The sequence below is a fragment of the Ahaetulla prasina genome, chromosome 7 (assembly GCF_028640845.1).
Source record: "Ahaetulla prasina isolate Xishuangbanna chromosome 7, ASM2864084v1, whole genome shotgun sequence".
NCBI lineage: Eukaryota > Metazoa > Chordata > Lepidosauria > Squamata > Colubridae > Ahaetulla > Ahaetulla prasina.
The window spans coordinates 77,669,971-77,697,470 of NC_080545.1; the positions used below are offsets into that span (position 1 = coordinate 77,669,971).

General features: G+C 38.3%; 1 protein-coding gene across 5 annotated transcripts; it reads right to left on the reverse strand.

The window, feature by feature from the left end:
• Window positions 1–1,613: 1,613 nt before the first annotated feature.
• On the reverse strand, window positions 1,614–25,991 carry MKRN1 (makorin ring finger protein 1). Of its 5 annotated transcripts, none has more exons than XM_058190803.1 (8): window positions 25,735–25,991; window positions 14,458–14,586; window positions 12,796–13,016; window positions 10,012–10,238; window positions 6,035–6,249; window positions 5,212–5,322; window positions 4,606–4,744; window positions 1,614–3,362 (listed from the first exon to the last, which is right to left on the reverse strand). In XM_058190803.1, the coding sequence occupies exons 1-8, from the start codon at window positions 25,938–25,940 to the stop codon at window positions 3,150–3,152; spliced, it is 1,461 nt and encodes a 486-aa protein (XP_058046786.1). In that variant the 5' UTR covers window positions 25,941–25,991; the 3' UTR covers window positions 1,614–3,149. The 5 variants fall into 5 exon arrangements, with proteins under 5 accessions (XP_058046786.1, XP_058046787.1, XP_058046790.1 ...); XM_058190806.1 differs by having other exon boundaries at window positions 3,138–3,362; window positions 5,279–5,322; XM_058190804.1 differs by lacking the exon at window positions 5,212–5,322.
• Between the last annotated feature and the right edge of the window lie 1,509 nt (window positions 25,992–27,500).

Sequence of the window (27,500 nt, forward strand, 5' to 3'; positions counted from 1 at the left end):
ATGCAGTGCGAGCTCAGATAACTGGGTTTAACCAGTAAAGCTCAATTCATGAATTAGAGTATTCTGCAAGGTCCTAATATAATAAATCAATAGTGTTTTTACATATGTGGGAACCAGGCCACCTGAATATGCAACAGAACATGGTTATGAGTTGTATCTAGGTTGAGATCCTATTCTTGGTCAGATGGGAAAGAAAATAGTCGGGAACAGCTTCCAGAGCCATTGCATTAACCAAGAAAAAAGAACAACTGTTTTAAGAACTCAAAAATAGGGGCTCTGTATCTCTCGTGATCCATTCCAAAATATCTCTTCAAAGGATTTGCACAGGTATAGTGCCTACTCTTTCTTATTTAAAATATTTACTTCCCAGTCATGAGAAGACAAGACATGGTTAGGGTTTCCAAATATATAGGGAGTCATTCCTGTAATCCTTTCTAGAACCAAGGATGCTGCTTCCAAAATTCATTACATCTAGCTCTAAATACAAATAACACACAATGTAGGTTTAGAAAATTTTATGTAATCTCACAGCTCAGAAATCATTTCATAGCTCTCATCAGAGTCTTTCAACCCTGCATACCTCTATTACTATTTTATTTCAAATTCAAATTTCTTTTTTTAAAAAAGATAGTGATAGGGATTTTGCAAATGTTCTCTGAGTGCTTTGGTCTGGTATGATGAGATAGCTGTAATCCTATCGGCTATCAGCTAGTTCTATCAGATACATTAAATTAATGATGCATTATTAAATCAGAGCGTGGAACTACATAAAACATACAAGTGTGTGAGCCAAACGTTTACTTTCTTGAAATCCACGTGGCAGTATTTATTCCCAAATAGGGGTGTTGCATTCCCCCCCCAACCTTCTATTACAACCACAAGCAGAGCACGTGAGTAGAGAAAGCTCTCTGGTGATTCAGACTTGAATGGTCAAATATACTCATTGTTGGAGTAACTTTCTATAATTCCTAGCCATAAAGCCCATTATCTTTTTAGATGTCCGTATCTAAAGCCAAAACCTTTCATCCAAGGAGGTTATTCAGCTCTAAAATGATGAAAGGTTGCATGAGAAAGTAATGTCGTTAATGGCTATTTACATTAACAGAAGCATGGTAAAAGGCTAAAAGAAATCAGGTTTGGAATACACTAGATATTACTGTGTCAATTCATTTTAATAGCTTACAAGGATCAGATCTTACACTGAGCACAAATTTACTGGGCACAATCATTTATTTTAATTCACTGAGAGAACAATACTGTGTTTTCTGCAGTTTTGTCTCTACTTAAAATAGGTGTCCCAAAAGCTGCTAATTGTTTTGAACAAAATAAATTAGATCCATTAAACAAGGCATCTGATTCATTCAGAGATAATAAGATTGATGTCTCACAGTGACAATTTGGAAGATCCTTAGGTAAAATTAAATGTCTTAATCTAATAATCCAGGCAGATTTATGGTAGGTTACCTTAGATCACTGCAATTATTATAGTGCTTAAATAGAAATTGAAGCTGATACTCCAGTTGCTGCAAAATCAAAAAAAAAAAAGTAATTTTCTTCTCCCAAATGGATCTCCCCTCCCCCATCCCAATAAAATCTCAAGAATACAGAGATCATACTTTTTTTCTCGCTTTTTTATTTGGGAAAAGTGCTTCTTACAAAAGGCAGCTGCAAAGTAACACAGACTTCAGCAACATATTTTGATTCCATTTAAAAGTGAAAAGAAATGCAATCTAAAAGGACACAAGCAGAACAATTCAAGGACAACCCAGCAGCATTAAATGTAATGAAAGTTAAAATTCCCTTGAAGTGGGGAGAGGAAAAGAGGGAGAAAGATTTTGATGACCTCAAAAGAGTTCTTCCTAGCAGAACTGGTGCTTGGCTGCTTTTTTCTATGGATAAAGTAGCAACATGCATGTTGTACAGCTACTTAGCCAACTCAGGTGTTCTGCAAGGCAACAAGGATCCTTCTAAGAGAGACGGAGATTTCATGGTTTTAACTGATTAATTATCACACACTGTTCTACAACTTTGCAAAGATGAAGAGAGCACAGGAACCCCAATATGGTGGTACCCTAAGTGGATAATTTGGTCCAAATTCTGGCTAACAATATTCCTACACCTGTGTGACTCAGATACACCCAAAAGTAGTAGAAGGATGACTAGGAAGAGAATGGAGTGCTGGTGTCAATAAGGAAGTGTCTACTCTATTAGTTGTTTTAAAGACCATTTCCACAGAATTTGCTGAAACCACAACATTCATTTCAAAATCCAGTTGAATGTTAAGATATCATGCGCCAAAAGGTTTGTGTAAAGAAGGGGATGAGAAGAATAGAGGGAAAGGGTTTAATACACACATATACCAAGTTGCCCAGCCCTTGGGATACAACTCTGTATTTTATTTGTATATACATACAAAGAAAGTTCTCCTTTCACACACAAACACATTTTGCCTTTCATGCCGAACAGTAAAAACCGGAACATTCGCACCAGGTTCTGGTTACACAGTAGTAAATAGTAAATGTGCAAGTAAACAAGAGACCAAAACCACAAATGAACACATGTACATGAGGGGGGGTTGGAATGGAGCTAAAGCCAGCCAAGAAAATATGTGCTGGCCTGAAATCTGAAGTAGGAAAATTGGTTTTCAGAGTCTCTTATTGTGGAACAAGGCAGTTGGCCAACATCTGCCCATCCCCCCGCCGTACAGCCAGTGTTCTCAGGTTTGTATCTGGGCTCTTAAAGATGAGAGTGGAAGTCCTGTAAACATTTGAACCCTGGAACTGGGTGAATCCTGTCAGGAACAGATATAAAGCAACAAGTCTAATCTAACTGTCTGACAGTTAAATTCATTTTTACCAAAAAAAAAAAAAAAAACCCCTAACGCTTTAAAGGTTTATTTCATGTCATTTGTTTTAACAGAAAAAGAAACACACTCCTAGGGCTTGGAAGAGGGGGACAGGTGGGAAGGCAGGGAGGAGGAGACAGATCTTGGGGTGGGGTGGGGGAGTTATTACAACAGCAGCACCTGGAATTGATAGGCCTGCCTAGGAGAAAAACACAGGCACTGCCACAACACCACAGGAAAAAGAGCTACTGCCTGGGAAGGGGGAAAAAAATGGAGCAGACAGTCCAAACACCACAAAGATGTGCTATAGGTCCAAGTCATAATAGTCTTCCAGCTCATCATGAAACAAGTCCCATTCATCCTCGGAGTCTGTTAGGTCATCATCGCCTCCTGCCGCCAGCAACATGAGAAGCATTTCACCCAGCTCAAAGGTCACCACCTCATCCTCATCATTCTCAAAGGGATCGCTGCTCTCCCTCTCTTCAATGAATTCCCAGAACCGGTTTCTCCGCTGAGCCTACAAGTAGAGCAGAATTACTGGCCTCACATGAGTGCCATTCCCCAAACGAACCTAGACCTAGATGATTCCTACAGCTAGTGTCCCAATAATCTTCCTTTGTCATCAAACACTGAATAAAACTGAGAAAGCCTGATCAAAGGGGGATTATTTAGGGCAAGGGTCTCCAACCTTGGCAACTTCTAAGACTTGTGGACTTCAACTCCCAGAATTCAACTCTGGGAGTTGAAGTCCACAAGTCTTAGAAGTTGCCAAGGTTGGAGACCCCTGACTTAGGTGTGAAGATTGCCTCTCTAATGCTACCAGTATCTGAAAGTCAAAGAAAATCTCTGCAGATACCCATGCAAGGAATTAGGATCATGAAAAACATAACAGTGATCCTAATATTTTTTACAACTTTTTTTTTCTGTTGGGCAGACATTTTGCATACTTGCACGTAAGGTGTACCTCTGGGTCAAAGACAAAGCCTGAAAACAGAAAAACACCACAGCATTATAACAAGCCTGCAAATTGCAATCTACCTAATAGGAGGTACCTTTGAATACTATCCATTTTCTGCACTTTCAAGAAACACCAAACAAGAAATGATGGAAGGGAATAATTAAGCTCTTAGCTGACCACAATAGAGGCCTAATAGGTTGCAGGCTTGTGGGTGGCCTACACTCAGGCCTTCATCTATATTTCTTACTAATTTAGAGTTGGCGGGAAGACTCTTGCTAATTCTGATACAATTTCATTCAAGGGAGGAGTTCTTGATAGTTCTTAAAATAAAAAAATAAATAAAGCTACATTGTTATCCACCATTTTATAATTAAAGTAGACATTTGGCAAAGGGGACTAGATACATTATTCTAAGTAGCACTAAGCTAACATTTAGGTAGAACAATGCACGTTTCACAAAAATAATCAACTATTCTTTCAAGTCAGCCTACAAGAAACTTTCATTCATTCAACATAAAAATATAGTATCGGCATTGCTCTGATTTGGCTATGCTACATATAATCATGCCCATTACATGATCCCGGACTTTAGGTTGATTACCCTTTCAAAAAAATGGTGTAGGAAAAAAAATTACAAGAGGATATGAAGTTTTTGCTTCCACAAAGTTACCCTTTTGATGCCCCCTCCCCATCCTATAGGTCAAAATAGTTTTTATTTAGCCATCTTCAAATGTCTAATTCAAAACTTAATTGTTCTATTGCAAAGGGGGGGGGGAAAGTCAACAAAAGCAGTGGGACTTACTCTGTATCTACTTGAAGTTCCCACTTTCTGCCTTTGGGGTTCCTCTCGGCGGCCATCAGGATATGCGTGTTTGTAAAAACAGTTCCCTCCAAATGGGCAGCTCCCACGGCCTTCATCAAAATACCTGCATGGCTTGTTGCTGGAAAGGAAAATATCGCAACCCTTACTCACAGCATAGCCAATCAGATTTCAGTACTGTATTTGCTTTATAAGCCAGGTGACTTTTTTTTAAAAAAAAAGAAAAAGAAAAACTGCTTGTTGCAGAAACCATGTTAAATTAATTAACATATGTAACACAGTGGATTACGTGGATGTGCATACTGAAAAGGTGTGCGTATGGATAGATGCATGCAGAGGAAACACTCCAGAATAAAATGTGCTATTATTTATGACTAAGTTGTAAACCGGGTGGACAAGGGAACAGCACATGAGGCTATTTGGCACAAAGGTTATTTGTGTACGCAGCATGCATCTGCTCGTGGTTAAAGATGCATCTCATGGGGTGGGGTGGGAAGGAGGCATGAGAGGACTTCAGGTAACACTTTTCTCCATGTACGCCCTTTAACCTCTGCAGTCAAACTCGGTTCGAGGCTGCAATGCTCATACCTCATTGCCTCCTTGTATTTCTGAATGAGTTTCTGCTTCTCTTCCTTCTCCTCCACCCAGTACTCACTTGGAATGACAAAGTTAGATGTGATCCGACATTCTGGGCAGGACCTGGGAAACGAACAGACTGCACTGCAAAATTCTACATGACAGGGGTGCCATTCCCAGCACAGACATACAACCACCTTTACAAGCAGTCTATCGTATCTCTGTCCGGTCTATTGCATTTCTTTAAAACAAAACCCACCCCCACCCCAAAAGCCCCCCCCCTCTCCCGACCCAAGGCATTTATCGAGGTTTTTCAAAGAACATGAAGGGGAAAAACATTTCACACACAGACTCATTTTTCTTTAGATATAAATAAATTTATTTTTGTAACTTTGCTTTCTTGGATGTCCATATTGGTTTGGTTTGGGTTTTTTTTTTCCAAGCAGATTTTAAAAAGGAATGGGCCACTGGCTCAGTAATGAACGAGAAAAGACTTAAGAAACACATGTTTGGAGTTTCTGTCTCTTGCACCATTTGCACCCAAGTGATTTTGTACAGCAACCAACCAACAGAACAGCAGGTTGCTTCCATTTAACAACAACAAAAAAAAAGGTATGACTTAACATTCAAACTCAGTGGATCTTGCTGACCAGTCAAGTGTACTGAGGTCAGAAAATTGATCCCAAAAAAAAAAAAAAAAACCCTCAATGCTGAATAACATTACTTATGTATTAAATGCAGTCTTGGGATGAAAGAGGGACGAAGTTGCCAGTTCACACAAAACACTAATTCTCCCCAAGAAACAAAGCACAACGGACATGGGGAAGTGCCTCACTTTATGATCTTGCTCTCAAATTGTTTAGCACTCCTCCACTTGCGAATGCACTTGAGACAGTAAGTATGATTGCAGTTGGATAGAATCCCAAATCGACGCTCGCTGGGATTGGCTTTTTCATATACCACCTCCATGCAGATGCCACACACCATGTCTTTACTACGCTGAACCGCAAAGGAGAGCTCCATGTCTTTCTCATGAGCTTCGATGCAAGACTGTGAAGGAAAGGAGAAGAAACTGACACTACTGATCATAAAGTCAAACCGAGAGGGGGGAAAAAAACGTCACAAAAGCATTTGAGAGGACTACAACTTCTACAATGCTCTACTCTTGTCAACTTCAAATGTTAGTTTCAGATGATAAAAATGCCCCCCTGGGCATGGAAAGAATGAGAATGAGTGGTGTTTTTACTTTTTATACTGCTTTCTTGGCACCTTGTCTTAGTTTTGTTTTTAATTCTTCTGACAGAAAGAACTAAAATAATGAAATAAAATACAGTTTTACTGCAAGTGGATTATTTTTCAGCAGAAACAAGACTGGTAATATATAAATAAAATGCATCTAATGTAAGAACCCCATGGTATCTAACCACAATTAAGTTCCATTTGTATCTACTAGAAGCAATTGTAAATGTGAAAAATGGCAATAGGTAGTCAAACTATCTCATATTCAGAAATAGTGAGCTATTTATTCCTTTACCCCTCCAAATCCATGGAAATGAAACATAACGACCCAACTGCAGTGAGTAAGCTGAAAATATACATCTTGTGTACAAGAATATTGTATCTTCTTTCTGTCTTGTGTCTTCTATACGATCAAATTGAGGACAGTGATTTTAATATAAATCTTGAAACTCCATTCATTCATTCATTCATTCATTCATTCATTCATTCATTCATTCATTCATTCATTCCCATTTGAGGCCCAGTACTGTAAAAGATATAATCATGTATTTCATCCCCCTAGATATGAACTAACCTGAACTGGATAATCACATTTAACATTTACTGACCATAATATAATGACATATAGTCATAGGTAGGAGCTGGATAAAATGTGCTATTAGCACATTTCAGAAGGATATTCAGAATGCTATCATTTTTCACAAACACTTATTATTGATATGCTTTATCTGTAGTTCTCCCATTTTTTATTTTTAAAATTGGTCCTTCCTATTATCATTGAAATTCACTTTATGTAAGTTTCTCATTAAAGTTTAAAGTGCAATAATGATAAACACACTGTCGGCTGTAAAGAGTTTCTCATATTTTAAAGTCTGTGGTTAACTTAAATACACATTTTCCCAATTATTGCTCCAATGTATTTCAAAGGGGAAACATAACATTATGTATCCCACACAGATGGCAGGTTATGAAAATATTTTATTTTCTAAGAATCTGTATCTTAGAAAGCAAAATACCACCAAGTAGTTTATCTCACCTCCTCAAAGGAACAGTTAAGAATTCTTTCAGTTGGATGCAGGCCTGCATACAGCACAGAAGCAATCTTAATCACTCTGCAACAGATATAAAGGGTGCTTCTCTCTTGTTCCTGTTAGACTTCCTAGTGGCATTTAATCTCATGGACCATAGCATCCTTTTGGATCTTCTCTGAAGGCTGGCGACAAGGAACACACTTTGGCAGCAGTTCTTCTTCTGCCTTAGTGACCAGGGCCAATATTTTTTGGGGAAAGACAGATCAAGCCTTTGGCATTTCACTGCAGGACACTCCAGGATTGTACCTCTCCCCCATCTTGCTTAACATTTATCTGAAGTTATTGGGAAACACAATCCATTGGTTTGTGGTTCTATATCAATATACTGATAGCACTCAAACTTACCCCAGTCTATGGACAGACTAAGACTGAATCCCAGGAGACAGAAATACTGTTAGTTCAGAAACATTTGGGATCCATGAATATTGTTCGGGACAGAGTTTGTTTCCCAAAAGAGCAAGCACACAATCTGTGAGTGTTCTTGGACTAATCATTCCTACTATAGCAGCAGGTGACAGTTATGGGCCATGGTGGTGTAGTAGTCAGAATGCAGTATTGCAGGCTAATTCTGCTGACTGCCAGGAGTTCGATCCTGACCGGTTCAAAGTTGACTCAGCTTTCCATTCTTCCAAGGTCAATAAAATGAGGACTCAGGTTGTTGGGAGGCAATATGCTGGCTCTGTAAACCGCTTAGAGAGGGGCTATAAAGCATATGAAGCGATATATAAGTGCTATTGCTATTGTTACAACCAGAAGAGCTTTTGATCAGCTTTATCTGGCCTGTCAGTTATGATCTTACCTAAATCAGAATGGCTTGAGAACAGGGACCTGTACCCTTGTCATCTTCCAGTTTGCTTTACATGGGGCTCTTGTTGAGGAAGAGCCACAAACTGCCACTGTCTGTCCATTTGCTAACCAGCATTAGCAAGTTTAGTCGAATGATCCCTATCGTTCAGGGAAACAGTACTGGGGGCCAGTAGCTTCCGGACCCAATTCAAAATGCTAGCTATTATGTCTTAGATTCTGTTAGAGTTTCTCTATTATTTGCTCTAACTAAGAGGAGATGCTCTGAGGGAAGGGAGGGGATGGAGCCTTGGGGTTGACTTATTTTGCAATAGCCCTCTTACTACATAAAACATTTTGCTGTAGAACAACCCGATGTCATATTAGGTCCAATTCACATGACAGCATATTGGATTAGATTGGAGAAGGACACCTTTTTAAGACATTTATGTGCCAGACAGAGCAGTATCACCCTGCTCTAGTTTTCTTGGTGCTGGCCCCAGTTAACACTAAAGCATTCTGCCAAACTCTGCATAGCGGCATACCCAAGGCCATCAGCCACTTCCTTGCACCTATGATAACAAAGATTTAGAACACAGAATAAAACTTAGAATAATAAGAGTTGGAAGGGACCTTGGAGGTCTTCTAGTCTAGCCCCCTGCTCAAGCAGAGATTCTATATCATTTCAGACAAATGGTTGTTCAGTTCCTGTTTGAAAGCCTTCAAACCCACAACTTCTGAAGGCAAGCTATTCCGTTAGTTAATTGCCCTCACTGTTAGGAAATTTCTCCTTAGTTCTAGGTTGCTTTTCTCCTTAGTTAGTTTCCAACCATTGTGTTGTGCCTTGTCCTCCCTCCTCTCCTCAGCCGGGCCCCTCCCGTCTCCACCCGGACCTGTTATCAGACTCAGAGTCTGATAATGAAGATGAACGGCCTGTCATGCCTCCAGCCCCCAGCCCTGGCCCCATGCCCGGAAAGGATGTCAGGAGTGAACAGACAAGCCCGATAATCTTCACTCCTACAGCATGTGAGCAGGAAGCCAACCACATGCTGGAATTACTGACAGCAGATCCAGCAGAAGAGAATTCAAAGTGGGAGGATCCTCGCTTCCGGAGATCTGAGAGGTGACGCCAGCAGAAGGGAGGGAGGGGCAGGCCTGGATAAATGCTGAGTCATGGAGCCACACCCCACAGCCTATATAAAGGACCTGCTTTTGGCATTCCAACCTTGAGTCAAGCAAAGTCTCATCTAGTTTGCTGATATCGGACTCTATCGCTGAAGTCACAATTTGGACTCCTGCCTGCCCTGATAATCCTCGAAGGAATTTGGCAAGCTGTAGAGGCTTCGTTGCCATGTTTGATACGGACTTCCTTGACCCAGTCGTTGGAGGGGGAGGGGGACACGACACATTTGTTTCTTTTGGTGCTTTGGAAAATAGTTTGTCCCCCTCGTCTTTGTAGGAGCCTCTCAAATATTGGAACAGTGCTATCATATCCCTCCATGTCCTTCTATTCATTAGATTAATGCAATTCCTGTAACCATTCTTCATACGTTTTAGCCTCCAGCCCCCCAATCATTTTTGTTGCTCTTCTCTGGACCTGAGAAACCCCTTTGCAATAACTCAAATGTTTCTGTGGTTATTTATTCACTAGTTAATAGTTAATAGTTAACTAGTTATTTCACTCATTTTTCCCACCTACCTTTATGTGTAATGATCTCTGTGCAGCATCAGCAGGATGGAGGACTTGCAAGCCACACATGTCGCAGATATCCCCATGAATATATACGCAGTTTTCTCCGTAACGACATTCTCCTACTGCAGCATAGGGACATAGTTGTTTCTTCATCTCTAAGCTGGTTTGCTGTTTTTCGTATTCCTCTTCAATTACCATTCCCTGCAGAGGAGTTTCAGTGCAGGAAGGAGCAGCTGGAGCAATCAGAATGAAGACATAGAGCATTTGATTCTTGAATGGTAAAGCCTGAGTAGCCTTTTTTATGTAAACATACAAATTATTTTATTTAAGGAAAAGAGGTTAGTCCTCTATCACTATTTCTTGTTTTCTACACAAAAATATTACCATCTTATGAATTATTTGAAACAACATGAAACATCTTTTTAATGTTTTTGAAACATGAAGGACATGAAAACACACTTATTTAGTTCAGTGGTATTCCAAGTGAAACATTTAAGAACATACACACTGTACTACATATGAAAAGCATAGAGATATGCTAACGTGCAGATTTTGCAGGCATGCAGACTGACATGTAAAAGAACCATCTTTTAAATGTTTAGCCAACTACTAGGTGGCTTGGGTAGTAATATGTAACAAATTATGGCTAGGTTCCTCCCTAAACATGTCATTAGAGAAGTAAACATATTATTAAAGAAGTGCTGACAACTGGAAATGTATACAGGACAATAGAGTGTTATTAATCAACAGCTTGACTGGATTAGAAGAGGAATTATTTGAACAAAGACCATTCAACAAGATCTGCACACCAAAAACAAAAAGCTGAGTCACAAGCAGCAAGCTGAACGATTTAGGCCATGTGCTCTTATTAGAATCTCTTAAGTAATGCTATAATCATCTGAACAATGTAAATGTAATATACATAGTCTTCAACATACAAACACAATTGGGACTGGGATTTCCATCATAAATTATTGTGATCAGACCCAATTTGATGTCATAAGTCAAGTCATATGGAAATAAAATAAGTACATAAGTCTTAACAAATGGCATATCTGTCTGGGTTTTTTGTGTTTTTTGTTTTTATTTACATTTATATCCCGCCCTTCTCCGAAGACTCAGGGCGGCTTACACTATGTTAGCAATAGTCTTCATTCTATTTGTATATTTATATACAAAGTCAACTTATTGCCCCCAACAATCTGGGTCCTCATTTTACCTATCTTATAAAGGATGGAAGGCTGAGTCAACCTTGGGCCTGGTGGGACTAGAACCTGCAGTAATTGCAGGCTGCTGCTGTTAATAACAGACTGCATTAGCAGCCTGAGCCACAGAGGCCCACTTGTTCTGTCAGAAACTGGCACAAAATCTCACAAATTGTGATCACATGAACATGGGATGTTGCAACTGGTTTTAAAAGTGAACCAGTTCCAAGTGCCCAAATTGCAATCACATGACTGCAGGGATAAGTCAACAGTTGTAAGTTCAAATTTGGGTTGTAACTGACATTTTCAGAGGCTATTGTTGAATTCAAGCCCTTTTTAAGCTAATGGCTGTAAATCAAGGGCAACCTGTACTGAAAGTTTAAAATTTAAAATAACGTGAAAAACAATCACAGCTAGGTTTAAGAGTCGTGGTGACGTAGTAGCTAGAATGCAGTATTGCAGGCTAATTCTGCTGACTGCCGACTACTAGCATTTCGGTTCTCACAGCTCAAGGTTGACTTAGCCTCCCATCCTTCTGAAGTGGGTAAAATGAGGACCCAGATTGTTGGGGGCAATATGCTGACTCTGTAAACTGCTTAGAGCACTTCACAGTGCTATTATAGTGCTATTGCTATTATAGTGCTTTTTATAGTGTATTATATAGTGCTATTATAGTGCTATTGCTATTGCTATACATGTGACAAAAATTCCAAAAGTTATACCTGAATGGTGATAATTTATTAGAACCAACTAAAATATTTAGAACTAAAATAATACAAAGTGCAAGCTTGTGCGTTTGCCGTATTTTTAATTAAGCAAAGCACTACAAAGGGAATAGGGAAGAATCAAGGACGCCTAATCGTCAAAACTGATATTTTAAGTGATACAATTTGAAGTACAAATGAATAATTCTGCATTCAGTCCATAAATTGTATCAGATATTGCTGGTATCAGATTACACTTAATCTTCAGAGGAGAAGAAACTGTGGTTTGCTAAAGATAAAAAGACATTATGGTTCCAGTCTCTGTGATCCTCAGAGGCTATAATGTTTTTCACTTCACACACAAAAATAACCAATTTCAGTCTGAAAAAGAACAACTATCACTTGGGATAAGGGAAATATTCCTAACAGGAGGAGGGATAAATTACTTGGACAAATTTGTATTCTCTTATTTAATTCTAAACTATAGTAAGGCAAATGATACGGAAAGGCAAATCAAATGTCTCCTAGCTGATAAAATCTGGAGACTGCAGCAGCATTTTGCATATATAACTTCCTCTTTCTGCCCACACTCCTCATTTGTTCAATGAATATGCAATTGAAAAGCCTCCCTAGAATATTTGGCACCTTCAGACCACAACATATGACTGGCCAGTTGAGCTCAACTAAATGGACCATAGGGAGGCACTGCCCTCAGTGGCAAAACTGGGAAAGAACTCCATAAATCAGTGTTTGATTTATTATAAGGCAGCTTATAACACAAAGCAGAACAACTGTTCAAATGAATACCTAGAGAGACCCGGGGGGGTGCGGCGCCATGGTTGGCAATGAACATTTATCACTATTACAACGAATCAACTTACCACGACCAAAATACGGCTGTCCAGGAATAAACTCCACAGCATTCACCCAATCTTCAGCCCCAGCTCCTGCAGCTGCCAGCTCTTTGTCTTCAGTCTCACCGCTGCTCACTTCAAGTGTTCCAGGAGATGAAGTCACATCCGTTGAGGCCGAAGGATAGGTTTTTGCAACTGGACTCACAGTAGTTGTGTCTTCTCTTTTCAATGGCTTAGTATGTTCATATCTGATAAGGAACAAAGACAGAAATTGCAAAAATAACCCTATGTGAACTCCAGTTAAAAGAAATTGCTTCAAGGAATCAGAAATGCATTATATGGAAGGCGGATGGGAAACAGAGCCCCATTAAGATACTTGAAGTGGCCTTAAATAGTTACTTGACAATGTATTTTGAAGTGACTTGTAAAGCTTCACTGAAGTAAATATTTTCTCTAGCACTCTGTACTGCTGGAAGAGCCATCAGATATAAGTGGCCTTGGGTGGAAAATACTGTATGTGAGAGATATAATCCACTTATCAACTTTTTTTTAATCAGTAAGAGAAAGCAATTATTGGGAAATCAAAATCTGTTCTAAAAGATCTCTAAAGCAGACTTTGAAGGTCAGTGAGAAAAAAGGAATCTGCATTCCCATCATAGTTGTGGACTTCCACTCATTACAGTACTGGATTTTACTCTAGGAATTCTCTTTCTTCTCTGCTTCCAATTTTCATCTTAAGTACATTTCCGCATTCAGTGTTTTGAGATGTGTGTGTGTGTGTGTGTGTGTGTGTGTGTGTATTTACATCAGAAGATAAAAAAACAGGAGAAAGAAATGAAACTGCTTGTATGTAGGAGTACTGTATATCATTCTTCCTGAGCCCCTTTGCAATGACTGCATTTGCATTAAAGAATATATACTTTATTACTCTACATGTTCACCAATCGATTATCTGGAAACAAAAACAAAATAACTTCAATATGGTTGAAGGGGCTTTAATATGGTTGTTGAATTAAACATGTGAACTTTTGAGAGTTGATCAATTTTCCCTCTCCTGTTGATCTCCACATATTTTGCAGCCCAGAGTATGGTTTACATTTGTGGAAGATCGGGATTAGTGACTTTAGAGAGGCACCCCAGATGGAAGATATCAGGTTAGGCAAAACTACAATGAAATGGGACACAGAGGTAAAATATTTATTTTGTTGTGATCCTGCTTCCTAACTGGCTTCTATAAGTTTTGCACTGCACATTTAGTTTTGCAATTAGAAGGCAGTTATAAACACATTAGCTACTACTGTCTCGCATTGACATATTTCCAAGTTCAGTTTGTAGTTAAAATTCTGCCTCAGTCCTTTTTTTCAGTATCTGCACAAGCTTCTGTAGAATACAAAATGTATCTGTATTAACACACTGCATGAAGATTCCCAGTGATGCGACCACAAATCACAAATCCTGTTCTTACAAATATAATAGCACTGGCTGCTTCCACTAAGTATATATAAGAATAACGCTGCTACTACATCAGTACTGGTGGTAACACCCGAAATGGGTAATGTGCAACTTCCATGCCCACGTGTTAGCACATTCATTGAACTAAAACTTGTTTATCTCTTTAAAGCCACTCAGGATAACTAGCCATAAATATAGGGAATTTGCTCCTTGTAAAAACATAGAGCATTTCTATACCTGCAACGATCTCCATAAGCACAGCATCCTCGCTGAAAATACCTACACACCATGCCAGACTGGGTTGTGTAGAGGTCATGGGAATAACGGCAGTTGTCCCCTTCCTTGCAAACACCATGCATGAAATATCTGAAAGACATAAATTTGTAAATATGGCTGAACCGGAAAGAATATTATGTAGTTTTAATAAAATTCCATCATGCCTGATGAAAATAAATGACAAACACTCCTGAATAATAATCCTAATGTTCTGGAGTACTAAACTCAACGCTTTAGTCATTATGGGCTCTAGTATTGATAATTAGTGTATCATGGAGTTTTCTAACTACATTTTACAGTTACCTAAATCAATTGCCACCACTGCAGCGTGTGACTGAAAAGATCATAAGCACGTATTGTAATCGTGTGAACGTGGTTTCCAATGTTCCTTGCTGGCTTTCCACAAGCAAAGGCAATTGGGAAGCCAGTGGGAAGTTGGAAGCTGCTTCCTCTCCCACTGTTTGTTCACCTGCCTCCACTTAATAGTGGCATGCTGACAGGATTCTCTTGCCTGTAGAATTGCTTTTGCTTCACAGTTCCTGCCTGGAACTGCTGGGATTATCGTTGCTAAGTAATGAGTGTACATGATGTCACAGTTTACAACCACTTAGTGATAGAAATTCCGGCTTCAGTTGCTGTTGTAACTCAAGGACTACCTGTTTAAGATATAAACATTCTGCCCTAGAGAGGGATTTATATTTATCTGAATAAAACGTACGCCTTTTTGTTGCAGAATTCATATTATAAAATGAAGCAGCAAAGCAGCACTAAATTCAAACTTTGAAAATCATTTTCAAAGAAAATTATACAGAATAAGCATCAGTAAGAATAAGGCGGGATGCCACACAGAATTAAAAAGAAAGTGTGTAAACCAGATGAGCATGGTCAAATTATTTAAAAAAAAACTATCACAAAAGGCAACAAGCTTTATTCAGAAATTAACAATCTAAGAACAAAATATAACAGGGTTAGGCTTTCTTCCAGATACACTCAATGACTGTGGCAAAAAAGGTCAGAAAATTGAGCATGGTCACATGATGACTTAACAACCACATCACTTAGCAATGGATGTTCCAGTCCCAACTGTGTTTGTAGGTCAAAGAATAGAAGAGTAGAGTAGAGTAGAGTAGAGTAGAGTAGAGTAGAGTAGGGTAGGGTAGGGTAGGGTAGGGTAGGGTAGGGTAGGGTAGGGTAGGGTAGGGTAGGGTAGAATAGAATAGAATAGAATAGAGTAGAATAACTTTATTGTCCCTTTGAATGTACACTAATTGGCATAGATTAAACTGAAATTTTGTTGCATACAGCTCTCAAAAGGTTTCCACATCCAACATACACTACATAAACATGACAAACCAAATAAACACAAAATTATGCATATACCCACATATATTATATGAGGCTAAAGACTAAATAAAATGAGATGATTCACACAGATAAAATATCTCAAATTGTTTTTGCTAAGCAAAGATATTACGAATATAATAAAAATTCTAGAATACCAGCAAGTAAATTTTCCGTCAGTTAAGCATCTTTGTCAAAACAAATCTAATTGTAGTGTAGAACATGAACATAGATTTAGAGTTGATCATGTGTCCATAGTAGAAGTGGGAAGCATGTAGGTATGGAAGGCAATCTACAGGGTTTCTTGCATAGCATGGTATTAGGTGTCCATTGTATAGTTTTACCATAACACAAAGGAAGTGGCGTTTTTAGTTTCTTTAATTTTTTAAAGTCAAAGTTTGAAGTTGATGGTAGGGTGATAAGGTCCATCCAATCTAATGAGAGATTCATTTTCAAGGTTCCAGACAAAGAAAATGAGATTGATGAGTGTAAGTAAAGGAGTGGTTTCAGAGAATAAGAGTTGAGAAATTACCATTCTACATCACCCATGAAGAGGCTTGCATATTATCTAGCGACAGTATGAATATTTGGTTTTATATTAAATTTTTCGTCAGTCACTCAAATATTTGGTATCTTTTAAATATGATTTGTTACAGATTAAGAAGCGAAAGGCAGTTTGCCTGGCATTAGCTGCCAAAATATATATAGACCAACCCTATTGGTAACAGAGCTGGTACTTAGCTGATCTAGCTCCCTCTATGCAAATTAGTTGTTAAACTTTTTTGTGGGCTTCCTGAGGAACATTGCTTTGAGTCTTGGTGCTGTTCCTGAGCATCCTCCACCATTTGCAAAAAAGTAATAATGAAGGTTTGTGACAAGACGCCAGTACATTATGCAACATTATGTGATAATATTTTTATTAAGTGCCGATGCAAGCGGAAGTATTTGCAAGAGTTTGTAGTCCCCTTACACTTAATTGTGAAGTCGCTAGGAGGGTAACAGGTACCCCTCAATAAATTTTTGCTTAATAATTATTCAAGTTAAGACAACCTCCAAAAAAAAGTCAGCTGCGACCTAAATTTGAACTTACAACCTCTGCTCTACCGCATGGTCACGGGATCACAATTTGGGCACTGGGCAACTGGCTCACATTTATAACCAGTTGTGGCATGGGCTGTCAAACCCAATTGCATCGCCAGCCGTAATGGGCCATTTTTTGCCTTTGCGGAGCCAAGGTGCGAGTGGCCTGCGCAGACCATATCAGGCCCATGGGCTGCCAGTTTGACAGGCCTAGGTTGTGGTGTCACACGGTTACACGATTGGGATTTGCTATGTTTTGTGCAAATTTCTGGCAAAAAAAAATGCTATGGGTTAATCCGGATTTGTACTTACAACTGTGTGACTCAACTTACAGTATGACAAAAGTGGCCATAAAATCAGGTCTGGTCATGGGATGATTTGACTTATGAACGCAACGATTTATAACAAAAATACCAGAACCAATTGTGGTTATAAATTGAGGACTACCTGTAAAGATGGAATAAAAATTATGAGTGATCTCCTATGCTAGGGAGTGGGGAGAGGAAAGAGAATGCTGGAACTGGATGTTGTCTAATTTTATTTGCATTTATTTATTAAATTTATAGGACACCCATCTCACTCTGAAAAGCGACTCTTTATTAGAAAACACCCCTTTTTAGAATACGCCCCTGACCAGTAACAAAAACTGAGGTAATCTATGTTACTGCTCATGAAAGAATTAATAATAGACAATCAGTGAAGTCTATTTAGTATCAAATTGTCTGCATTTCGTTTTCTCTGTAAAAAATAAACCTATATTGAAAAAAAAATGTCACATATGGATTCCAGAGGCAAGTATCCATCAGGCACAGGCGTGGAATATCCAACACTTACAGAATATTCTCTCAAGAAAGCTATAATCTATAATCTCTCTTACTATAATCCTAAATAGGACATTTCGTGATTTCAAAATGTTAAGATATTTGAATTATGGAGCAATTAAGATTTTAATGTATTTTTGTATTATGCTATTTATTTTTGTTTTTGGTTGCTTATGGGTGCTTTAGATGAACAGTTCACCAGAGAACTTGTTAATAAGTGAACTGAAGCTATAGTTGATCAATCAAGCCTATGTCTACATAGTCTGATTCTTGTTTTTTATTCTTCTGGCAATTTTGCCCTTCCGCTCTAAACTGCAATTTGTATGCTTTTAAATGTAGGTTTGCATTTTATTAAAGTCATTCATGTCATGTGCAGTCTGTCTTAACAGTCATAATTTTGTTAAAATAAAAGTACTTGCAAAATCAGTAAATGAAAAGCTAATAGAAACAAATTTATTTTAATCCAGCCAGAAAAAGAAAACTATGGAATAGCACAGATGTGCAAAATATTTCAAGCTTGACACACATTTTCCCAAACTTATCAGAAGCACTTTGACACATCCAATCCTATATTTGAGCTTGAAATACTTCTACTAAGATTGCACAGTACTGGAATACTTGTCAGGTTGAAACAGCATATTTTGAATTTAAAATATGTCAGACAGCTGTTCACAGGTTATTATAATAGAAAATAAATACAGCTTCAGTCCCTAAAGATCAGTTGAAAGACAATTTCCCAAGTATGAAAAACACTCTTTATTTTAAAAAAGTTGCCTATCTTATAGAAAGCTAAAAAGTCTTCTTAATTAAAGAAGTGGGAAAACTATGGATAATAAAATACCCTCTTCTTTCATTCAGCAAAACAAATGTTGCCTTCAATTAAAAATACATTTGCTCAAAGCAGTAAATCTCTTCCTAAAAGCAGATATTATAGCACTTTTTTCCAAAATTCCTGAATCTACTAGCATCCTTAAATATCTAACTGCAATTTGAAGAAATGCACAGAGCTAAATTTGAGACAGAATTTTAATATATCAATATTTAATTCACTTTTACCATTGTTACCCAAAGAATAATTTGATTGTATATCTAAAATTAACCAATTATAAAGACAGTATCCCTACTATTTAAATAAAACTTTACAAACATGAAAAAATGAGTGAAAGAAAATGGGAAGATTCATTGCTAATCAAATGACGCCTTAATCCAATGAGACTTAATTTAACTGAGAATTTATCTTTATGATCTCAAAATATCCCATTAAATGGCACTTTTTACAAGTTTATTATAATAAATTTATATACTGCCTAATCTCAAAACTCAGTTTACAGTGCATGAAACATAATCGCCTAAAATTCAAAATATGCATCTTTTATAGTTCAAAATATGCCAGTTAAAAGATTCACAATAAATTTAAACCCAAGCCCCCCCAAAAAAAATCAACAAAAGGTCATTCAAGCACTTTATTTCTAAATAGGGCTTTATATATAAACACTAGCACATTAAATTTGAGTGGACCATCATTTAGCAAGTGATGAAGCACCCATAAAAGAAATGTCATATTGTTAAAGTGGTTCTTACTCACCAGGAAGTGGGCAGCTAACATTTTATACCAACTGAAGTTTCTATGCAGCCTTCAAAGGCATCCCCAGGCAATAGTCTAAGCTTGAAAGGATGAGGGCCTGGGTCATTCCCAACAGGCGAACTCAGTTCAATTGGAAATTTACTGAGAATTGTGTGAATAAAAATAAATAAATTAAGGAATCAGACATATTCCCCCAAAACTAGTTTGCCTGCCTAGTATTGGGGATACAGTGTCTGCTGAAATAATGCTACCTTTGTCACCAAATGTGCACGCTTGAGATCATGGCCCATGTGCAGAATTTCTTACTACTTCTTCAGCAGTTGAATTGCTAGGATGCAATATTCCAAATATTCCATTAAACTAGAATATTTTAAAGCCACTGCTTAATAGGGTTGCATTAATCCTCTAAAAGGGAAAAATGTGTTTCTTCTCTTAATTAAATCAATACATTGGCCATTGCTAAAAATGCATTTTGTACAGCACACCTAACTAATGATTGCACCTTGATAGTATTTCACATATGCCTGTCAGATTATCAACAAAATTATAGTAACAAAATTTCAGGCTCGTCCATTGTTTACTATTATTATTTAAATTCAGAATATGCATTAAATACATTTCATTAAAACCACCGTAAAAATCACATCAGAAACATTTTATCGATTGTAGAAAGATACTTCAAACATGATGGAAATGTGGGAAACATGAAGGGCCACTGTATCATGCCTGGTGGACTTGTAAGAAGCTAGAGAATTTTAATTCAGATACACATATAGAAATAATTTTAAAGATTAATATTAAATATTCAAAAAAGAGGGGTATTTTTGTTGCAGCTAATGAACAGACTAGAAAAGGCCTATGGAAAATAGTTTTTGTATATACTGGTAGTATCTGCAGTGAGATTATTATATGCACAAAGATGAAAAAACTGTGAAATACCCACAACAGAGGAATGTTTGGTGAAAATGACAGAATTTGCAGAGAGGGCAAAATTGACTTGCCCGATTAGGGAAAGGACAACAACTACATTTATCAGTTATTTTACAGACTTTTTGCTGAACACACACACACATACACACACACACAGATAGTTTTGGTATCAGAAAGGGTGGCATATGGAAAGGAACAATGGTATTATTATACATACAGACAGAGTAACATAAATGCATTTATAACTGCTGTAAAGAGGATCAAAAGCTGCTTCTCTAAATCTTTTTTTTCTTTTTCTTGTTTGCGTGTTTATTTACTTACCAGTTTTCTTTCATTTTTTATCTTTAAATTTGTATTGGTTTTGCTCTCTAAAAAATCTCTTCAATGAAAATTAATTGAGATAATAGTAAAATTTATCCACTTCAGACTCATTATGCAAAGACTTAGCTCCCTGGAAAAGGTTTTAATTCTAAAACAAGAGGAAGGAATGAAAAGAAGCAGGACAATCAGCAGCAAGGTGGATGGAGTCAGCAGCAAGAGCAATGAAAGGCCTAAAAGACCATGTTAAGGATAGACTACCATGGAGAAAAATATGTCTATGTGTCACTAGAAGTCAAGAATGATTTGATAACAGTACCGTTAGACTTATATACCGCTTCACAGAGCTTTACAGCCCTCTCTAAGCAGTTTGCAGAATCAGCATATTGCCATGTCAGCCTCCGCTTCTATATTGCTTGCTTGCTATGGCTGCCATTGTAAGGGGGGAGGGGGGAGTTGCCTTGGTTATGGAGGAGGGGGGAAGCGAACTGGTGGAGATGTCTTGTAACAGGGAATAAATTGGAAGAACTTTCCCTCAGCATTTTCTCTGCAGCTGGGAGGCGTGCTGATAACCAGTCAAGGTCAACCGTCCAGGCATACCAGAAGGATGGGGCCATCTGAAGCTGTATCCCATATGACCCCCTGGGGGAATGTGGATTGGATAATCCTGACTTGGCCCTTGGGGGGAGGGTTTTGGGGACGTTTCCTATATGATTTTTGTGCCTATTGCCTCAGACCTTGCTTTTCTTTGATTGCATTCAGTTCATACTCAGTAAAAGTACCTTTCTCTATGAAAATGGAGTTGGGGTTTTTCTTTCTTGAATACTGAAAGGAGGCATACCTGACACCCCCCAACAATCTGGATCCTCATTTTACCCACCTCAGAAGGATGGAAAACGGGATCAACCTTAAGCCTGGTGAGATTCAAACTGCCAAATTGCAGGCAGCTGGCAGTCAGTAGAAGTAGCCTGCAATACTGCATTCTAACCACTGCACCACCATGGCTCTATGATGGCATATAATCAATTAAAAAAAAAAGGTTTGCAACAGTTCACCATAATATTTTCTATGGTCCTATCCAGATGGACATGAAGGGATTGTTGGGAGCTGTGAAGTGCAAGGACTGAATGAAATAAAGTGGGACACTAGCAGTTAAAATGTATTACGTATGGATGTGTCACTTAAACCCATTCTAGTCATCCATTAAAAAAAAAATCCATATACAGCAAGCTATTTTCACACATCAGTACAATATAATAATCTGATATGGATTTAGACAGTGCACAAAATACCTATTTTACCTCTTCATGTACTACGAACAGTTTGATTGCCCAAAGGTCATCTATAAAAAGAGTAACTGCCTAATTTGCAAATTTGCTATGGCAATCTCCAGCCCATAAAAAATTAGGATGTTCCTTTCATTGAATCAACACATTATGTCAAACTTGCTACAGTATTATTAAATCACATTCCTCTGTAGAAACAAGTATCAAAACAATTGTAGCAATAACCAGTCTGGGATTTTAAAATGCACAATACATCCAAGGGTGAAAGGCACTCCATTGTTTCTAATTTGTATTTAATTGAAACATTAACTTGGATTACGTGCTTCCTGCAGAGATTTCATTACTTTAATCTGATCATGCACATGTACATTTGCTGCTAGATTCTACAATGACCTCAATAATGTACAGTAAAGCTCTTTTGTTAACTGATAAGCAATGGGGGAATAGACGTTCTTGGGAAGGGGAAAGGTAGAAATAAGATTAGATGGTAGTAGCGCAAATAATATGTAATAAAAACACACTAATTATGAATATAAAACTGAAAAAATGTAAAAAGTTTTAATTATTTTCACTTCACATTCTTTGAATATGGACTTTCCCAGCGTCTTTCGTATAGTGTTTGAGGTCAACGAGACAAATCCACACAAGGCCAGACTCAGTAAATGTTACAATTGTCAAATATGAAGTGAACAGTGAATCATTTAAATAATCTTTTGTGCAGTACAATTTGACCCGTACAGATTGAGTTTCAACAACGCCTACTCCAAACTTGATCATGTATTCAGTACAGATGCTTTAGGCCAGCTGGTTAAATCCACTTCATTTTAACAACAGCCTCAAATGAACCCATAACAGCAAAATCTCATTTTTTAAAACAATTTCTCTGATAGATCTTTAGCCTGAGGTGACACAGCATAATTAACCTGATTCTTATCCTCTGTTCATTAGATGTAGTCATTTTAAATCAATTGCATCTGATTTTATGTTTCTAAAAAAAGCAATTTTGAAGAGTAGTGAAATAGATTCTGATTCTATACCCTTTAATTAGCTGTGACCCATTTTAGCTACCTGACCATTATGCATTAATTGGAGCATGGAAAAGCTGCCCTGCTATTTACATCAGAGAATTGTATCCAATTCAGTCTGTAATAAACACTCGTAGGAAATTATGCTTAAGGTATTGAAATTATATTATTTCCTGACTTATTATTACACATTGTTCTTTATTCAGATTCACACTGGGTGACTACTTTAAATCAGAAACCAACATGTTATACAAGCCACTAGAAACTGAGAGACCACAACTACTGAGAACTTAACCTAATAATTTAAGAGACAGGAAAAAAAAGAATGAAGTTCTACAGTATGCTCAATTTTAGAATACCTACTCAATATAAATTTAAATACAAATTTTTAGTTAAAAGATTCAGGATCAGCATCAAAAGAGATACTTTCCAAAATTCATTAGAGCCAAAACCATGTTAATAAAAGAACCATATATTATTCCAAAATAATCCCATCCTTAACTTATTCAGCCTGGACAGAAGTGGGGAGGAAAATCTCTAAACCTATGTTTAAACCTGTAATTTATGAATAAGAGAAACTGTAAAAATTCTGTGTCTCATTATCCAGATTTCCTATGAAATGAAGTTTTCTAGCCATACACACCACTGAATTGATATTATATTCTAAAAAAGAGAAAAGCACTTGCAGTATTCATCATCACATTATCAAAGAACAAAATGGAACCCAGATTAAACTTCTTCCATCTGACACAGTGTGTGCTTATGCTCCTTACATTTAGATTTTTTAACTTGGCACATCAACAGTGAGCCTAGCAACAAAGTTTCATATATTTTGCAGTTGCATATTCATAACATTTTCAGATGACCTTCATAGGTCATTTAGTAACTGATGGTAAACAAGTTCAGATATAATCCAGAACACCAGTTAAAATATCTAATTACGGCTAATTCCCACAATTACAAGAACATAAGTAAGCAAGAAATAGGATGAGATACTTATTTTTTGTACAATTTCTCCATTTATATCCCATTCCTGGAAGTTAAAAATACCTTCTCTTTTATGGCATCATATTTAATGCATTCAAATTGACAAGAATAATCAAAATTCTCATCTATTTACTCTAAGGTAAACTATTAGGCTTTTAAGACTGGATTGAATCCACTGATGACTTAAAAGTTGCAAAAGTTTACAGAACAATTTTATACAGATTCTGAGAGTTCTCCCAAATTATTTTGTGTTCTTGTTTCAAAAATAAAAAAGAATAGATATGGTCCATACGGATTTAAGTTTTGCAGTTTAAGTTTAAGTGTTAAGTTTAATTTCTTGTTTTCAAATCTTACTAATAGTTCAATCTTTATTTTGTTGGATTATGCATTTATTTAAGAGATTTATAAAGCTGCCCCTCTCATAATTTGTGACTTTGGTAGCAAGTAATTAAAAATCAAAATCAAGGAAGAAAAATATACGATCCAAAGCCAAAATAAACAATGAAAAGCAACAGACAATGAACATTTATTCAAGGTTAATAATAATATACATTAATAGAACAGGCTTTTGGGACTTTTGGTAATTTTATTAGATTCTGAAACAAGACAACGTGACAGAAAATGGACGGAAGGAAGGAAGGAGTGGAGAAAAGTAAAAATGAATGATTTTCTTTCAATAGTTAGCTCCTTTGGACTTTTTGCACAAAACAGGAAAAAAAAAATTAAGATATATGGTTTCAGTAGAAAAAATAACAGAAAAAAATGAAGGCTATGTTGCAACCATAAAGAGTTCTGAATAATATCAAACTGGGGAGCAAAATACACTACACAACAATTCAGAAGTACACCATTTCTATACACGATCAAACCCTAAAAATGAACTTAGCTCATTTTTAACACTTTCCTGTGTAATTGCGGACTGCGGATAGCAATTTGAATGCATTCTAATTTGAAGTTTCAAACACACTGGGCAATTTTTTTTTTAACTTTGCCCATCACAAAGTGGCTTGCACAATCTGATCTACTCTAATGTTAAAAGTTTCCACGGAAGAAACATCCTGATTGCAGCTGCCTTGTCAAAGAGAAGCAGCATCAAGGAAGAAGAAGAAGAAAAAAAACAACCCCTGGGGATCTTAATTCTAAAACTCAAAAGGCGGTGCAGTACTGTTGGCAGAGACACCAACAAGGCACAAGTAAAGATCACACTTGCAATCTTAAACTGCCCAGAGTGGATTGCCTACGAATCCACGGCGGTACTTTTAAGAAGGGCTGATGAGAAGAAAGAGAAATTACAAAGGACTCCAGAGAGGGCAGGGATTATTTGCTGTAGGGAACTGGTAACAAAAAAATCAAAACAAAACAAAAACCGTCGCGGAGGCCAACGTGATAATAATAAAGGAGGGGGGAGGGGAATAAACCAAACCCAGCCGGCTCCAAAAGAGGGGAAAAGGCACCGAGGGAAACAATAAGAGGCAGAGCCAGGTTCCCTCCAGTCTCTACCGCAATCGTAGCCCCTTTTTGCCTGGGCTTTTTGCGGATGCCAGCTTGGCTTCATTAACTCAAAATAAAATCAAGTCAAGTCAAGCCAGCCAAGACTTGCAGGGAAGGGAGCGCAATCGCGATTTAAAGCAGCTTCTTGTACGCAAAAGAGAGGGAGAAAATATGCCAGGGAAGCCAATCAGCCAGCCAGGTCGGAAATGACCTTAAGCGGAGGCCGAAGCCTGGTTTTGTCTTCAGGGCGAGAGAAACAGGAAAAAAAGCCGTCGACGGCTTTCTCCCGGAAAGGCGAGTCAGGAAGGCCGGGAATGGCTGGAAGGAAAGAGGAACCGGAGGCGCCATCAGCCGCTCTCGTCTCAGCACGTTACCTGCAGGCGACTTGTTTAGTCCAACCGCTGATGCTTCCCCCTCCGGCTCCGGCGGACGGTGGCTGAGGCTCGGCTGTGGGGAGGCTGGAGGCCGTGGTGGTGAGGGTGGTGGCGGAGTCGCCAGCGCTGGAAGCCGTGACAACCGCTGCCGTGGCTGTCGCTCCCGCTACTCCGCCACCACCGGGGGCCACCGCAGCCTCCGCCATTATTGTTTACCCCACACAGCGACGGCCCCACCGGAACTTCCGGGAACGCATCCTTCCGGCTGGTTGCACGGGGCGGGGCAAAGTTCGAGGGGCGGAGTTGAAAAGGACAGGAGGCGGGTTTGGCGGGAGAGTGGGGGGAGGGCGGGAAATGAGGCGAGCGTTCTGCTCCCTGCCGCGCTTCTTCGATAAGCCCCGCCCATTGCGATGGAGGAGGCTTTGCGGTTAGCGATTGGAGGAGAAGGAGGAGGAGGCGGGAATTGTGGGGTGGGGGCGGCGGCGAAGGAAACATTGGAAAGCCATCGCGGGTCTGCACGTGGTGGGTGGGTTGACGTGCTGAAATTAAATCGCATTTGGCTTGTTGTTTCTGTTGCCCTTCGCGTTGTGTGAGGAAGGATTCTTCTTCAGGCAATAAAAACAAAACATGTCAAAGCCGGGGTTTATTGACGTTTTCAGCTTCGCCAATGCACTTAAGCAGATTCTGTGTATACAGCGCCTGTATATGAATATTTAGGACACGTGTAGAAATAAAAATTCAGATCTTCGGTCATTTCTTGACTCAGGGTGACTTCTCACGCAAGCTTATTATGTTGCTGCTACTTGTCACAGCAAGGACCATCCTAAAGTGCAGGAAAAAGTGTTTTTAGTTTCCCCGTTAACGGAATACTGTTAAGAGTTCTATTAAAAACTAATAAGAACATTAAAAACTAAATCATTAAATGTCCGTGGAGGTTCTCAGTCATCCAGGTCATGGTTGTCCCAAAGGTGGTTTTTCAAGAGGCAACTGGACTTTCTGGTTTTTCTTTGAAGACGTTTTGCTTCTCATCCAAGAAGCTTCTTCAGCTCTGACCAGCTCTTGGATGAGAAGTGAAACATCTAAGTCTAGTTGCCTCTTAAAAAACAACCTTTGGAATAAATCATTAAATGCAAAATAAATGGTACAAGAAACATGACATCTGTTTCATTCACTTTAAATAAATTCAATCTATATTTTCAGTTAAAATGAATAATTTGCTATTTTAAGAAACATTGAAAAAACTAGGATTTTTGTACTAAGGAATGACATACAGTTTTGGTCGCCACGATGTAAAAAAGATGCTGAGACTCTAGAAAGAGTGCAGAGAAGAGCAACAAAGATGATTAGGGGACTGGAGGCTAAAACATATGAAGAACGATTGCAGGAACTGGATATGTCTAGTTTAATGAAAAGAAGGACTAGGGGAGACATGATAGCAGTGTTCCAATATCTCAGGGGCTGTCACAGAGAAGTGGGAGTCGGGCTGTTCTCCAAAGCACCTGAGGGTAGAACAAGAAGCAATGGGTGGAAACTGATCAAGGAAAGAAGCAACTTAGAACTGAGGAGAAATTTCCTGACAGTTAGAACAATTAATAAATGGAATGACTTGCCTGCAGAAGTTGTGAATGCTCCAACACTGGAAATTTTTAAGAAAATGTTGGATAACCATCTGTCTGAGATGATGTAGGGTTTCCTGCCTGGGCAGGGGGTTGGACTAGAAGGCCTCCAAGGTCCCTTCCAACTCTGTTGTTGTTATTTGTTATTTG

Coding starts and splice junctions, on each gene's coding strand:
- MKRN1 (XM_058190803.1), bottom strand. CDS start 25,940: ATGGCGGAGGCTGCGGTGGCCCCCGGTGGTGGCGGAGTAGCGGGAGCG. Junction 14,587..25,734: donor ACTAAACAAGTCGCCTGCAG/GTAACGTGCTGA, acceptor TATGTCTTTCAG/ATATTTCATGCATGGTGTTT. Junction 10,239..12,795: donor ACAGCCGTATTTTGGTCGTG/GTAAGTTGATTC, acceptor TGATTGCTCCAG/CTGCTCCTTCCTGCACTGAA.